The 12,909-nt window shown below is 43.2% G+C and overlaps 1 protein-coding gene across 2 annotated transcripts; it reads left to right on the forward strand.

The window, feature by feature from the left end:
* Window positions 1-2,098: 2,098 nt before the first annotated feature.
* LOC146172624 (uncharacterized) lies at window positions 2,099-10,010 on the forward strand. Of its 2 annotated transcripts, XM_084585728.1 has the most exons (5): window positions 3,009-3,433; window positions 5,073-5,212; window positions 6,792-6,880; window positions 9,356-9,580; window positions 9,828-10,010. In XM_084585728.1, the coding sequence occupies exons 2-5, from the start codon at window positions 5,110-5,112 to the stop codon at window positions 9,843-9,845; spliced, it is 435 nt and encodes a 144-aa protein (XP_084441854.1). In that variant the 5' UTR covers window positions 3,009-3,433; window positions 5,073-5,109; the 3' UTR covers window positions 9,846-10,010. The 2 variants fall into 2 exon arrangements, with proteins under 2 accessions (XP_084441853.1, XP_084441854.1); XM_084585727.1 differs by lacking the exon at window positions 9,828-10,010 and having other exon boundaries at window positions 2,099-3,433; window positions 9,356-9,725.
* The last annotated feature ends 2,899 nt before the right edge of the window (window positions 10,011-12,909 follow it).

The following is a 12,909-nucleotide window of genomic DNA, read 5'->3' on the forward strand; positions in this document are numbered from 1 at the left end:
GTTTGTCAGTTGGAATTTCTATAATGTTTCTTCCATGTAGCCATTAAATCAGTTTGTGAAGTTTCACCGGAGTTTTATTCTGTGACCAAATTATGCCAACGCAGACACGACGACAACAACGATTACGACAACATGTGCGTCCCAAGACAAATCATGAATAGGGTTACACGTAAGCATTTACAAGAATGTACCTGTTCAAGCGGGGGGTTAACAGTTGCGTAAGGAAAGAAATAGGGAGCGCGATGGTGCGAGAAGGACAGGCAAGTGAATTTGCTGGTGATTACGGTCATTAGTGTAATATTGCACCATTCTGAATCGTTCTTAAACAAGTTCTAGAGAGCAGATTGGTGCGATGCGTTATAGATATTGCGGTGACACAGTCGTCCGCAAATATGCGTATATTAGAGGAGACACATTAAAGTGAATCATTAAAATATATGAAAATAACAGGAAGGCAAGAGCAGATACTTGCAGCATACCGGAAGTTACTGGGAGGGGGCTAGACAAATTATTGTTGACCGAAACCATTTGCGTACGAATATACAAAAATTCCCGTATCCACATCAGAACATTAGGATCCAGGTTTAGTAGTTGAACTTTTAGTTGTAAGCGGTAGTTAGGCACTTTATCAGATGCTTTCTCTAAATCCAAAATAGATTGTACCGATTCGCACATCGATGACCAGGTTAAGACGCAAGTCATGAAGAAAATAGTTAATTGGGTTTCACAGGAGAAAGCTATGCGAAACCTATGCTGTGACGGGTGAAAATAGTTGTTACCATCTAAGAAAAAATAATTTGACAGTAGACGTGTATTTTGATTTTGCATGACACGCTTGTTAGCCAGATAGTTCGATAATTTAATGAAGAGCTTCTGTTGTCTTTCTTGTAGATTTGAATGACCTATGCCATTTACCAATCATCCGGAAAGGTAGTGAAGAAAGTGACTGAGAACAGTAATGACAGGCAATAAGCAGCCGGGTGTCTTGTGTTTCTTGGAATTTTATAGTTCATACCTTCATACCACACGATGATGATAGTGCAGTCTTCAGAGTTATGGATGAAATTCCGTCTTCATAAACTGCGATGCTTAGTATGACACCTTTCATATTGCAAAAAGAAAAAAGAAAAAGAAAGGGCCTTTTGATTTCATTCGAGAATACTGAGGAAAATGCGGAATTAAATGTGCCAGCACATTCAACGCGTGTGTCATTGGTGAGGGTAAGTGCGTATTTTGGGTTAGAGTGTATTACTTGCCAAAACAGTTTTGGGTTAGTACGCAACAAATTTGGAAGTGTAGTATTATAAAAAGGACGTTTTATGCTGCGAATGACAGTCAAATATTCATCTTGAGCTACCTAACATATAGTTTTGCTATCAAATTGTGTTGCCGCTATCTTCCCAATAGAGGCGCTTATTTTTCGATTTGTTTTTAAAGAATCAGTAAAGCATGGTTTTTGGCTACTTGTACGAATGTTGACGGTTGGTATATGTTTATCAGGTGAATCATTTATTTATTTTTAAAGATTGCCCAGTTATCATGTGTCGATTGAATGTCATATGTAGCTTGTTATGCAGGAAAGTAGGTCTTACCCTTATGAAAATCGAATTTTCCTTTTTACTTCCTTTGTTTTTCCTTTTTGCTTCCTGAACAGCCTTCCTATAGACTTTTCCTTTCTTTTGACTAAAGGAAGTTTCCTTTGAGCTCACCTTGTTGAGACTTTCCTTTCTTTTGACAGAAGGAAGCTCATTTTTAAACTGGCTCTCTTTGGCAATATCAATAATGACCTTCCTTTGTTTGTCCTCAAGTAAAGAGAAAGTAAGTTCTCTTTACTCTTTCTGCATCATACCTTCTTTTTTTTTGTTCTTAAGCGAAAACATACGAAGCTCATTTTTCTTTTCAGCTATACTTCTTTTTTTTTTCTTTCATTAGTATCCCTTGCACTTTTTTAACTTCTGAACTTTTTTGAATAAACCAACTATACATTTATCAAAATATACAAAATCGCATTCGTTTCTTTGTTGTGCAAGTAAACATCATTTTAATTTTTTTTTTTCATTTTTTATTAAATCCATGCTTTTCTTTTTTTCTTTTTCACGCGCTAGATCTTATTTTTAGCGCAAGTTTCTTCTTAGTCACCACACAAGGACCAATAATATTCACCACCTTCCTTCCTTTGTCCTTAAGTGTAAAGATAACTTTCTTTTCATTCATTTCTTGTGCTTATTTTTGTGTGTGTGGCATTACTTGGTCTATTTCCTGCCCCTCTGAATTTTTTAAGATAAAATATAATACATTCAAGAATTTTCATACATGTTAAAGAATGCCAGGTGGTTCTAATTCATCGCTTTCGCAGCCCGCTGGTTCAATGGCGATGCATGCGCGAGACGGCATGTACATACATCCGTGACCGCTGCTTCAGCACTCTGACACGGTACGCAACAAAGCTCGGCGCAGGGCTGGCAGGGTTCGTCAGTATTTGCGTCGGCATTTCAGCCTGGCAACTCTTGGCTCGCAGCGACGCCAAGGGCGACGCTGTTAGCAAGCGCGGCCTGCTTCCGTCGTGATTTAGTGCACTTCGGTACGGCACGACGTTGACGTCGCGCAAGTACGCTTTTACCGTGGTGGCATTTCCAGTGCGTTCGACGGGTAGGCGGTTACCGCAGCACCATCGATAACGGCTTCAAAAGCCTGCAGTTAAATGCACTTCACGATGTGCCTAGTACCGGATGTCACATTGTTCACGAAAGTCAAGCTCGTTTACCTCCTATCACAGTTTAAAGACCAGCAATTAATACGTCAGCGACGTCGGTACGTCGGTACCACCACGCACAGAAGCCCCCGCAGCCGAGGTTACGAATACTGCCAGTAAAACCAACGTTCTCACGGCGAGTAAAACCAATGAAGATTGACATGCACCATAAGAATTCCGCAGCAGAAAAAAGGGCGCTGCCAATGTTTGTGGCAATAATTTGCTTAAATTATTTTGTGTTTTGTTACGCATCACATATTACTACTAAAAAAACAAACGTTTAAGGTTGTTTATAAATTATAAGTTTTATTTTGAAAGTTTGTGAAGTTTGCAAAAATGCATTTAAAAGTTTGCAATGGCGCTTGAGACTCTAGCCACTCTAGCGCTATCGTTTTCGTGAAAACAGCCGGCGGCATGCTTCACTATGTGTTTCATGACCGTAGGAAGTTGATTGTTCGCGTTCGTTGTATTCGTCGTGCTTTCTTAGCGTGAGTAGTGCAAATGGCCGATCATGTCTTGGTTAAATGGGCGACCGCTACCCTGTAAGAAACCTACAATCAAAAGAACTGCAGGCGAAACTGATGGATAATCCAAAATACTGGAAGATTATTCCAAACCAAGGAGTATTACATGCCCAGTGGAAGGAGGGGTCGTACTCTCCTACGTTCATTCTCGGAGTGGGTAAGTAGTCAAACGTCTCTTGTCTCTTTTCGTATTCATGTCTTGATAATGTTTACCTGTGAAACACCTTCCTTTGCTACTCGCGGTGAGTCGTGTCGCGAAGTCGTTTACATGCCCGCATTACGACCGCATTGTGTTAACCGGCAGGTGACAGTAGTGCACATGGTGAAAGAGGTAGACAGTTGATTCCGGGAATTGCGTGAAATTAAAACAAAAATGCATAATGAACTGAATTTGCGGAAATAAGAAGTAGAATAAACGCGGCTGCTGTCGTTACGTGGACCTGATTCTCCCTGTTTACACAGCAAATGGCAATTCTCGGTGTTTCGTGATAACAGGAGTAGGCTTCCCAATTTGGGCTCTAAAAAAAAAAAAAAAAAAAAAAAGAAAAAAAAAAAAACACCTTGCCCGCATCGTCGTCTCGGAACGGTGCGGCATGGAGAATGGCAGCTCCTTGATTATTGAAGCTGATTTAGAACAAGTTTTAAAGATTACCAGGATGCTCGTTCCGAGACAATTGGTAGTGTAGCAGCGAAACGGACGCTTTCACAGCTGCAGGCGACTGAAGTTTAAGCAGATAAAAGCGCCTAACGTGTTGTCGCATTCATTTACTTTCATATTCATTTGTTTGTTTCTTTTTATTGAAGCGTCAAACATGCTTCCTTTCTTCGCTACCAGCCATTCCTCAGATTTCGCGCAGAGAGAGAAAACTTTATTAAAAAAAAGGGAAAAAAAGTGTGTGTGGTGGGGAGGCAGTGTGTGGAGTCTCCATTCTAAGACTCCAGTGGCCTGGGCTGCCGCTTTTGCCTGAGTTACCAGCCTACGCTGGGTTGCTAGGTCAGAGCATAGCAAAGCAAGCAGTGATATCAGTTACCAACAGCATAATGCTGCAATGATTTTTAGCTGCCGATGTAAAAGTTGCTCCCAGTGCATGGGGTACGGCCAACAGGTAGAAGGGCACCGCTCTTTCCACTTCATTTTCAATGCTGCCGTTGCACCTTGCCACTACTTCTGGATGAGGCTATCTGCCACGGGATCGCATGCTCCCTTTCATAAAGCTCACGACTGTACATGGGTACAATCCCAGCATTCATGGCCGCATTTCAGTGGAGGTGAAATGCAAGTTGACTGTGTACTGTATGATGTCATTTGCACATTAAAAAACCCCAGGTGAGCCCACCACTACGGCATCCCTCATCGCTATAGCTTAAGTCGCTTTGGGACATAAAACACCATGAACCTACCATACAGCAGAGTGGCTATGTTTTACGGTATGCGTGGGAGCTCAAACTGTTTTTCTGGAAATGCATCCTTTGTTTTGTCCACTACTGCTCAAGTGGGCATTCTGCCCACTTGAGCAGTAGTGATGCTGGATGGTGTCAGCTCGCAGTTAAACATTACCATGTCCTTTTATGTGCCAAGGTTTGCTCAAGGGCTAATGTTCCTCCTTAAGAAGTGTTGCTTTGAACCCTAAACAGTGTCCATGCTACGTTTCTCTTGTCAGTGGTCTTCATTTGGTCACTATTTTGCTAATCTCATGTGTGGAACCAGATATCTGCACAATGCGTTATACGGAATAATTTTTGTATGATGCATTTGAGTGCAAATACAATAGACCTTGCCACATGTCGTTTTGCAGGAAAGCTGCAGCTGTGACAAAATGTCTAAGCCAACAGATGCAAAAAAGAGAGTCCTGGAGCTTGAGGATGAAGTGGGGTCTGCAAAAAAAAAGGATGAAGAAATATAAGGCCGCAAGAGATGAAGCACGTCAGATGCTTGGTATGTGATCGCTTTTTTTCTGAAGCCATTGGAATGCTGATCTCCATTGCCATGAGACTGAAATTATTTGCTGTGTCACCAGATGCTACGTAAAGCATAACAAATTCAAGTGCTAACTCTTAAATGAATAAGACCTCTTGGTCTGTAGCACGTCCTAGTAAAAGCACCAGTAAGATTATGTTGCTGCAATAAGGTTCCCCCTACAGTGAGGATTAGGATTGGTGTTCCTCCTGTAGTTGTCTTTGCGACACATTATAGGTGGTGTACAGTAGTGCTCAGCTACACCGTGGCGTTGCTGCATGACGCCACCAACCACCATTCTTGCAGTGCATGTAGCAGATGAACTGCTGCCACTCCTGCTCTGCAAGGATGCTTTGTTTGTGTTACAGTGACTTGCGTGTCACATGCCATCGCTTGGGATCGGCATGCATCTGAGATTGAGCCTGTTGTCGTATGTGATAGCTGCATGAAAATGCATGGTAAACAAATGCCACTCAAGGTGAGCACCTGTGCTGATTTGTGCTGGTCAAGCCGAGGCCGAAAAACGGGCGCGGGATTGGGTTCCTTTCTGTTCTGGAGTGGTCGGTGACAACAACGCTCCAGTGAACCCGGAGAGCTGCATTAGGTTCAAACACATTCACGGGGTATAAGTTGTAGCCAGATGGCTGCGGCAGGTCTGTGGTGCTCTTGCATTACTGTGGACGGCGTATCTGAATGGAACCCTTGATTCCCTCAGATTTTAACCTCAGAGTCTCCTGCAAATGATGAGGTGCATCTAGAATGAGCGCAGGAGGGACAGCAAAAAATCTAAATTTGTATGAAATTATCATATGTGGCCTCGTCCTGTCTTGGAACTTGGAATCCTTATGGCATGCGCTTCATTTTCCTGTGCCATTTTGATCACTTAGGTGGTGTTTTTTTTTTCACAACAGGAAATTTATGCTTGTCCAAGCTCGGCACCTGGCTCAGCAATCTGCCTAACTTAACTCGGTCATTACACCATGTTAGCAAATGTCGACACGAAAGGCAGACACGAGATAGGTGAAGCATGGGCTATCGAGTATCAGCTACACACTCGAGTGTCAGCCTTTGTCCAAATGTATGGCGTATTGCTGCCGCCATACATGTATATTGCATGCTGACCTCTTCAAGGCCCTTGCTACCGACAAACTGTTTCAGGGATGTGATCTGACTAACTTCTGTTAAAGCTATCACAGCTATCTCGGCATCATCATTCGCACCCATGAATTCATTCTAAGCAATAGCAGCACACTTAATTCAATCCAGGCATTTCCACAGCGAACAAAGAGATCAGAAGTGGGATGTCAGCATTGGCTTCATCAATTGCTATCAGCATCCCCTAGATTATGTACCGCTGATAGGGTGCCTTGAGTGCGTGAGTGATGCCAGTGTCTAGCAGCTAAATTTTGAATGGCGCATTTGGTGACAGAAAAGGGTTGGTCATGCAGTCAAGGGCAAAGAAAAGGCTTTTCTCCTGTGGTGAATGTTACATGGGCTGCTGCTGCTAGTGATGAAATAGTATGTTTTGTTCCAGCTTTCCTTTTTTTTTTTTTTTCAGATGTTGCTGAGCTGGTCAATCAGCTGACGGAATCCGTTAATAATGCTGCGTGTACAACACAAGCAGTTGTGCTGCCAACCGAGGCTCAGGTTAGTTGCTTTAGTCTAGTGTCTGCATGGTTGTGCTCATTACTGCCTTTCTCGATGAAACTTTTTTAAGGGTCACACAAGAACTTGGTTCTAGCTTTATGATAGCACTGCCACAAGTCATTCACTTCCATTGAGAAGTGTGCAGGGATAGGGAAACGAGGAGCTCATTATCCATGTGAATGAAGTCGCAGTCACTGAATTCAGAGATAGGCAAGAAGCAATGCTCTTTATGATTGGTTGGCTCTTAGGGTTTAATGTCCAAAGCGACTCAGGCTATGAGAGATACTGTAGTGCAAGGCTCTGGAAATTTCGACCACCTGGGGTGCTTTAACGTGCACCGACAACACAGAGCACACGGGCACCTTGCGTTTCGGCTCCACTGAAAAGCGGCTGCCCTGGCTGGGATGCTGTTTATGAGGCTGGGCTCACAGACTGCATAATTAGTAGCATAATGATATTTTTAAATGAATGTCAATTTGATAGAAACGACAAAAGACAGACAGTACTATTTTCTTAAATTCGTCAAAACAACCATGAAAAAAAATCCCAACTGCTTCCTTTCATTTTAGTGACTGTTACTTCATTCGTGTGTATATTGATTTGGAAGAGTTTTTGTGAAAGCTGTAGTGATCGGAAGTGCAAGGTTACTTTTGTTTACGCTTCCTGTTGAGCATACTTCGCTTGGGCTATAGCAAAGCCCTTTTCATCAGAAAAGAGATTTCCCTTAGCTTGTTTAATATTCAGCAATTTCTTAGGTTATCGATCTCGGAAGGCCATCTTTTTGCACTACAACACGAATGACGCAGCTGGTGCTCCTCTAATCAGTCATTTTAGCGACTTGGGCCAGTCATCATGGTATTCAAGCTAATGTGCATATAATCCACTTGCACCTGACAGCCACCTGCAATGTCACTCTGGCAAGTCAGAGGCAATTAACCATCATGGTATTGCCAGGAGGGTCTCCTTTGAGAAGGAGTTGTGGCTTCTTAAGCTGATCCAACAATAGTTCAATTTCACTTTAACCCCTTGAGCACTATTATTTCGAGATTTCTAGCTAAAATTGCTTAAAATTACGATATCGTTAAAGGCCCCATTACATGAAAATTTGTTGTCTGTGTTGTGAGTGAAACATCAAGAGCATGGCGCTGGCAAGTGGCATGGCCGAACACACATTCTTCGATGATTTGTGTGGCTTAACGAGACCACATGATATCCAAAAGTTAGGAGGAGCTGCTAACTCCGGTCGTTCATTTGAGTTGGGAAGGTGAAATACGAATCAACATTCCAGTGCTCTTCAATGCTGAGTCAGGCTTGCTACACCTAGGCTACGTAGACATGTTGATACAGCTTGGTTAAAGCAGGGCTTTATATGTTGGGTGGTAGCCTACACTGGTCGCATCATACCCTTAAAGGCGGAGCTTAAGTGTCCCTTTGGTTTTTATTTTTACTGCTGGTTTCTATTGGTAGTGTAATAAAAAAGGAGGTATCCGAGACAAAAATATTTGAACCAGAAACTAAGTCAAATGAGTGCAGTGAAGTTTATTACTCATTACGTGAAAAATCAGCTGCCCCCCAATAAGCAGCAATCTAGTCGAGTAACATATAGCGAGGTAACTGGAAATGTTTTACAAGGGACGACCAAGAATGGAAGCCCAGGGGGTTTCATCGGAATGTTGTCAATTTTCATCCACTGACACAGAACTCGCAATATTAAATTATGAAAGCTACCTGTGCAAGCTGGAAACTAAATGTTGCCTCAAAGTAGCACATACAGAGCAGGGAGTGCATGCTTTTGCTAAACCTTCATTGGCAGTTTTTTTAATTGGTTGAGCTTCTGATGTACGAAAAGGATGTTAGTATTTTTAAACAGGAGGTGACAATGTGGGCACTGTGCTCTGTCTTAACTGGCTTTTAATGGCCTTTGCAATGTTAATGATGAGTAAATCCCTTTATTTTCTGACTTAAAATCTTTTTTTTTTTTTTTTTTTTTTTATTGTTGAAATGCAAGCATAAATTAGGTCGTTAAAAAATCTCTTATTTCTTGTTTTTTCTTCTGCTATAGCAATGCACTATTAGCGCTCAATCCTTTCCGGGGCATTATGTGCCCTCTTTTTGGCTAGTTACTTTAAATACATATTACACAATTGTCAGGTTACACTAATAAAAATGTTAAAAGATGTTTGGCCTGATTCTAAATTAGATCAAAACACTGCTCGGGAAGGTGTCAAAAACATCCAATAGTTTTCGTATGTCTTCATTGTTGTACATGTTAAAGTACGGCTTCTTGAATGTGTATTTTTACTTGCAAACAAATGACCTTAATTATGCATTTTGGGGTTTCTTTGAATGTTCTTAAGCTGGTCTAAGTTTTTTGTTGTTTGTAAAGCCCCTTCATTTTCTTATTGCATATCAAGGAATATTGTTGTATGTTACAATACTGGTCATAGTACTAATATTTGCTTTTTGTTCTTGCAGGTGCACATTGGCAGCAATATTATGGTAAATCAGCAGTTGATTGACCGCATGAAACTCAGTGCGGGCAATCAAGCAACAAAGTTTGCGTGTAACTTGGTGCGGGTTGTGTTCTCACCCGAAGAACTGGAAGAAAGCTCACTCTATGGCCGTGTCTGCAATGCCCGCAACGCAAGGAACAAGCTCCAAAAAAGGCACTGGGCTGCCCAAAATTGGATGCTGTTATCTGTAAGTCCTCGAGCTCATAGCCTGTGCATGTGATGCAAGAGCATTCTGAAATATTGTCCAAACAGCTGACTTTTCAGTGATGGTCAGGGCCATAATGCTTGCCTTAATGCATAATGCTGTGGTGCCTGCATGGCGCTCACACTGTCCGTGCTCTGTATATTCAATTTACAAAAGCTAAGGAAGGCTGGATGGACTCTAGCTTGTTCATTGCAGTCATGCTTCTAATGTTTTTTTTTTCTTTTTGCAGCCTACACCTGCTTACTGAATGGAGTACTACCCAAGGTGGTCACCGGCAGTTGCGCAAGTTTGCACTGGGATTGTGGACAGTGATCCAATTTTTTGTCGCAGGGTCTTCGAAAGCAGGCCTAATTGCAAGGCCTAAACAGAGGAAGTACATCTATTCAAATAAATATAAGCTCATACAAACAAATGTTTCAGTCTGAACCTACTTCCTTCGAACATCCACCAAATATCCCATAGTCATCATTCCTTCGAACTTCCTTTGAACCAATAATTGGCCACTGCCTGTGAACTCAACTCAAACTGACAACGGTCTGTTCCCTGGGAGCTCAAAGGAAATTCACAGGAAATTCACAGGATGGTCAGAGAAAGTTAATTCACTGTGAATTCGAAATCAGTAGCCAATTCTCAGTTCAGAGGAAGTTGCTTCCTTCTGACTTTTTTGAGTTCACATTGAACTCAAAGGATGTTCCCATTTTTATAAGGGTAAGTTCTTGATTTATCGCCCCATAATGACTATTTTCTTAAAGTGTTACAGTCTTCTTCAAGATCATATTTGGCATTACAAGAAAAAAGAAGGCGGCTGGAATGACATTTTGGTCTATAATTCTCTGAAGGTAAGTAATGAATGAGACGGCATCGGGTTTACTAGCCAAAATAAAGTCAAGAATGATTTTAGATTGCGATAAGGTGCGCGTTGGTTCTGAAAGCAATTGTTATAAATTACCGTTGAAATGTATTGCAATAAAGTTGCCTTTTGCGGAACCTACTATTGAGGCAGGTGGAAGATTACGCAATTCTATGTTTGGGAAGGTAAAATCCCCGAAAAGGAGGATAGAGGCACTTGGGGTAGCTTGCTGTGAGTTAGATTAGGTTGTTATTTTGCTCGTTAGAAAAGTCATGGGTCGAATGGGGTCGCCTGTAGCAGACTCCCAGTAACAGTGCTATTGGTTATGAATGACACAGTTACTTAATTATTCCGGTCTTAGATTAGCCGTTTTGGGGCTCCGCAGCCTCTTTAGGTGTTTTAAACCGCGCGCGCGTTTTCCTATTTGTGTTGTGTTTGCGCGAGCAGCGCGAGTGCGCATGAGTGAGCAGATAATCTTGGGGGCGGGATGTTAGCGGTGAAAGACGCGGGCAGATACGCGCGTCGAAGCAAGGCGCGAGGCCTTTTTTCGCCCCGGCGGGGCAAGCAGCGAGCGACATGGGCCAGCGGGGTGTGCAGGGACTACGGAAAGCAGACCGGCGTCACGAAGGTGGAAGGAGTGCCTGCAGAAACAGCCTGGGCGTATTCGCGTGAGTTGCTGTAACGCGAGGAGCAATGCTTCTTGTTCCGCCGTGAGCGCTTTGGCCTTATTGCTCGCCCTATTCGCTTCGCAGTGTGTTTTGTCTCGCCGCGGTAAAGCCCTGACATGTTTCCCGCTTCTCTTCGCTGTTCTATTGTCGCGCGCGTGAACAGCATGTTCTCAGCGCAGTAGCGCCTGATGTTGTTTCCTTTCTTTTTAATGCATTTTAGTTTATCCGGAATAAAGCGGGGTTATTAAGAGACTGGATTTGCCACTCTTCAGTCGAGACCATGGCTCGCGGACCGGTTTTTTGAAGGCGAGGCCTTCATCTGGCGCCCAATGTGGGGCCTGAACCCATGACCCTGAGGTTAAGTCTCATGCTCTACGGACAGAGCTAGCCGGGCCCTCTGTCGCTAAACTGTTAAGTCAAAGTCCCTTCACGTCTAAATGACGAGTGGCGCCATAAAACGTCATTATTTCAGCTGTGAGAATCGGAGCGGTGACCACGACAAACGATTTCTAGGGAAAGTCTGCTCTGAACAGCTGCCAACTAGCATATCCGTTATGCTGTCAGAGTGTAGCTTGCCTTGACAGAAGCGTCCATTCAGTTCGTGGTGACATCCTCGATCATATTGATAAAGCCATACAACTGATTGAACGGATAAAGGAGGCCTTCCCGTTCACAGTATTTTGTTATCCTCTCCTCTTTGTTAACCTCATTACTTCATTTTTTTCTTGTACGATGTGCACCTAAACATCGAGCACATAAGGTGGGTGGCCCGAAATGGAACTCGCATACTGGGCTCGTGCCGTTCAGGCACTCGTCAGCTCTGTGATCTGTGGTCCGTTGAGATTCCCCTACTCATTCTGCCTGATTTTATCCTTGGAAAGGCCAAAGACATTGATGCTGATGATTACGACGCAGCTGCTGATTTCGTGGTGCCGGTTTTATGTAAACCACGATTTACAGGGGGCTTAGAGCGAGGAGACAAGGATAAGAGAGTGACACAGGACGGTCGCTCGTCTGCTGGCGCTAAACCTCCCTGTAAATCATGGCCTGCCAACTGTACCAAAACTCAGCTTTGCTTAAACTATGTGAACCGTACTTGCGCGGGCAGAGGAGACTTATCGGGAGATATAGGACTGTGGTCGTACAACCAGAAAGTTCGGTCAAAAATCAGGAGTCTCCCGCGGACGTCAGCAGAGTTGGCAGGCATGCGGAAGAGCCTTGCAACTCGGCCAAGTTGATGCCTGCGCTGGGCTTGTGATCCACGAGCTCATGGCTTTCCTCTGCATCGGCGATTCTGCAGAACGTGGCAATGCTCTGCCCCAGGCACTCTGCGGCCTCCGCAGAACAAGCTCGCGAGACCGTAGGCAGTCGGTAGCATAACGTGACTCAATCATTCTTCTCTGGTCCAACCTGTTCGGCCTTCGTCCTCGCTCAACATTTTTAACGCACGACGCGCCAACGCCAGGTCGTTGCGAAGAATAGCCCTATATTCATTGTAATCGGCCATTACAGGAGTTCAATGCAAATGCTAACACTTGAATTGGTTATGAGCGACACAGTAACTAAATTATTCCGATCTTAAATTAGACGTTTACAACAAAACATAAAATTTGCTGACGATCTGCTATGAGAACACCACCGCTCTTTGATAATTCACGGTCACTTGGGTGAACTTTGATATCAGACAAGTTGCGCCAGAACTTTGATATCACTAACGTCATTTTGTAGCCAGTTTTCTGTTAGAATAAGCAAGTTGCCTTGTGTTGATGCGATGATGTTAGAAACGAGCCTAA

Source organism: Amblyomma maculatum, unplaced genomic scaffold (assembly GCF_055883805.1).
Source record: "Amblyomma maculatum isolate TAMU_Amacu unplaced genomic scaffold, ASM5588380v1 scaffold_12, whole genome shotgun sequence".
NCBI classification, from domain to species: domain Eukaryota; kingdom Metazoa; phylum Arthropoda; class Arachnida; order Ixodida; family Ixodidae; genus Amblyomma; species Amblyomma maculatum.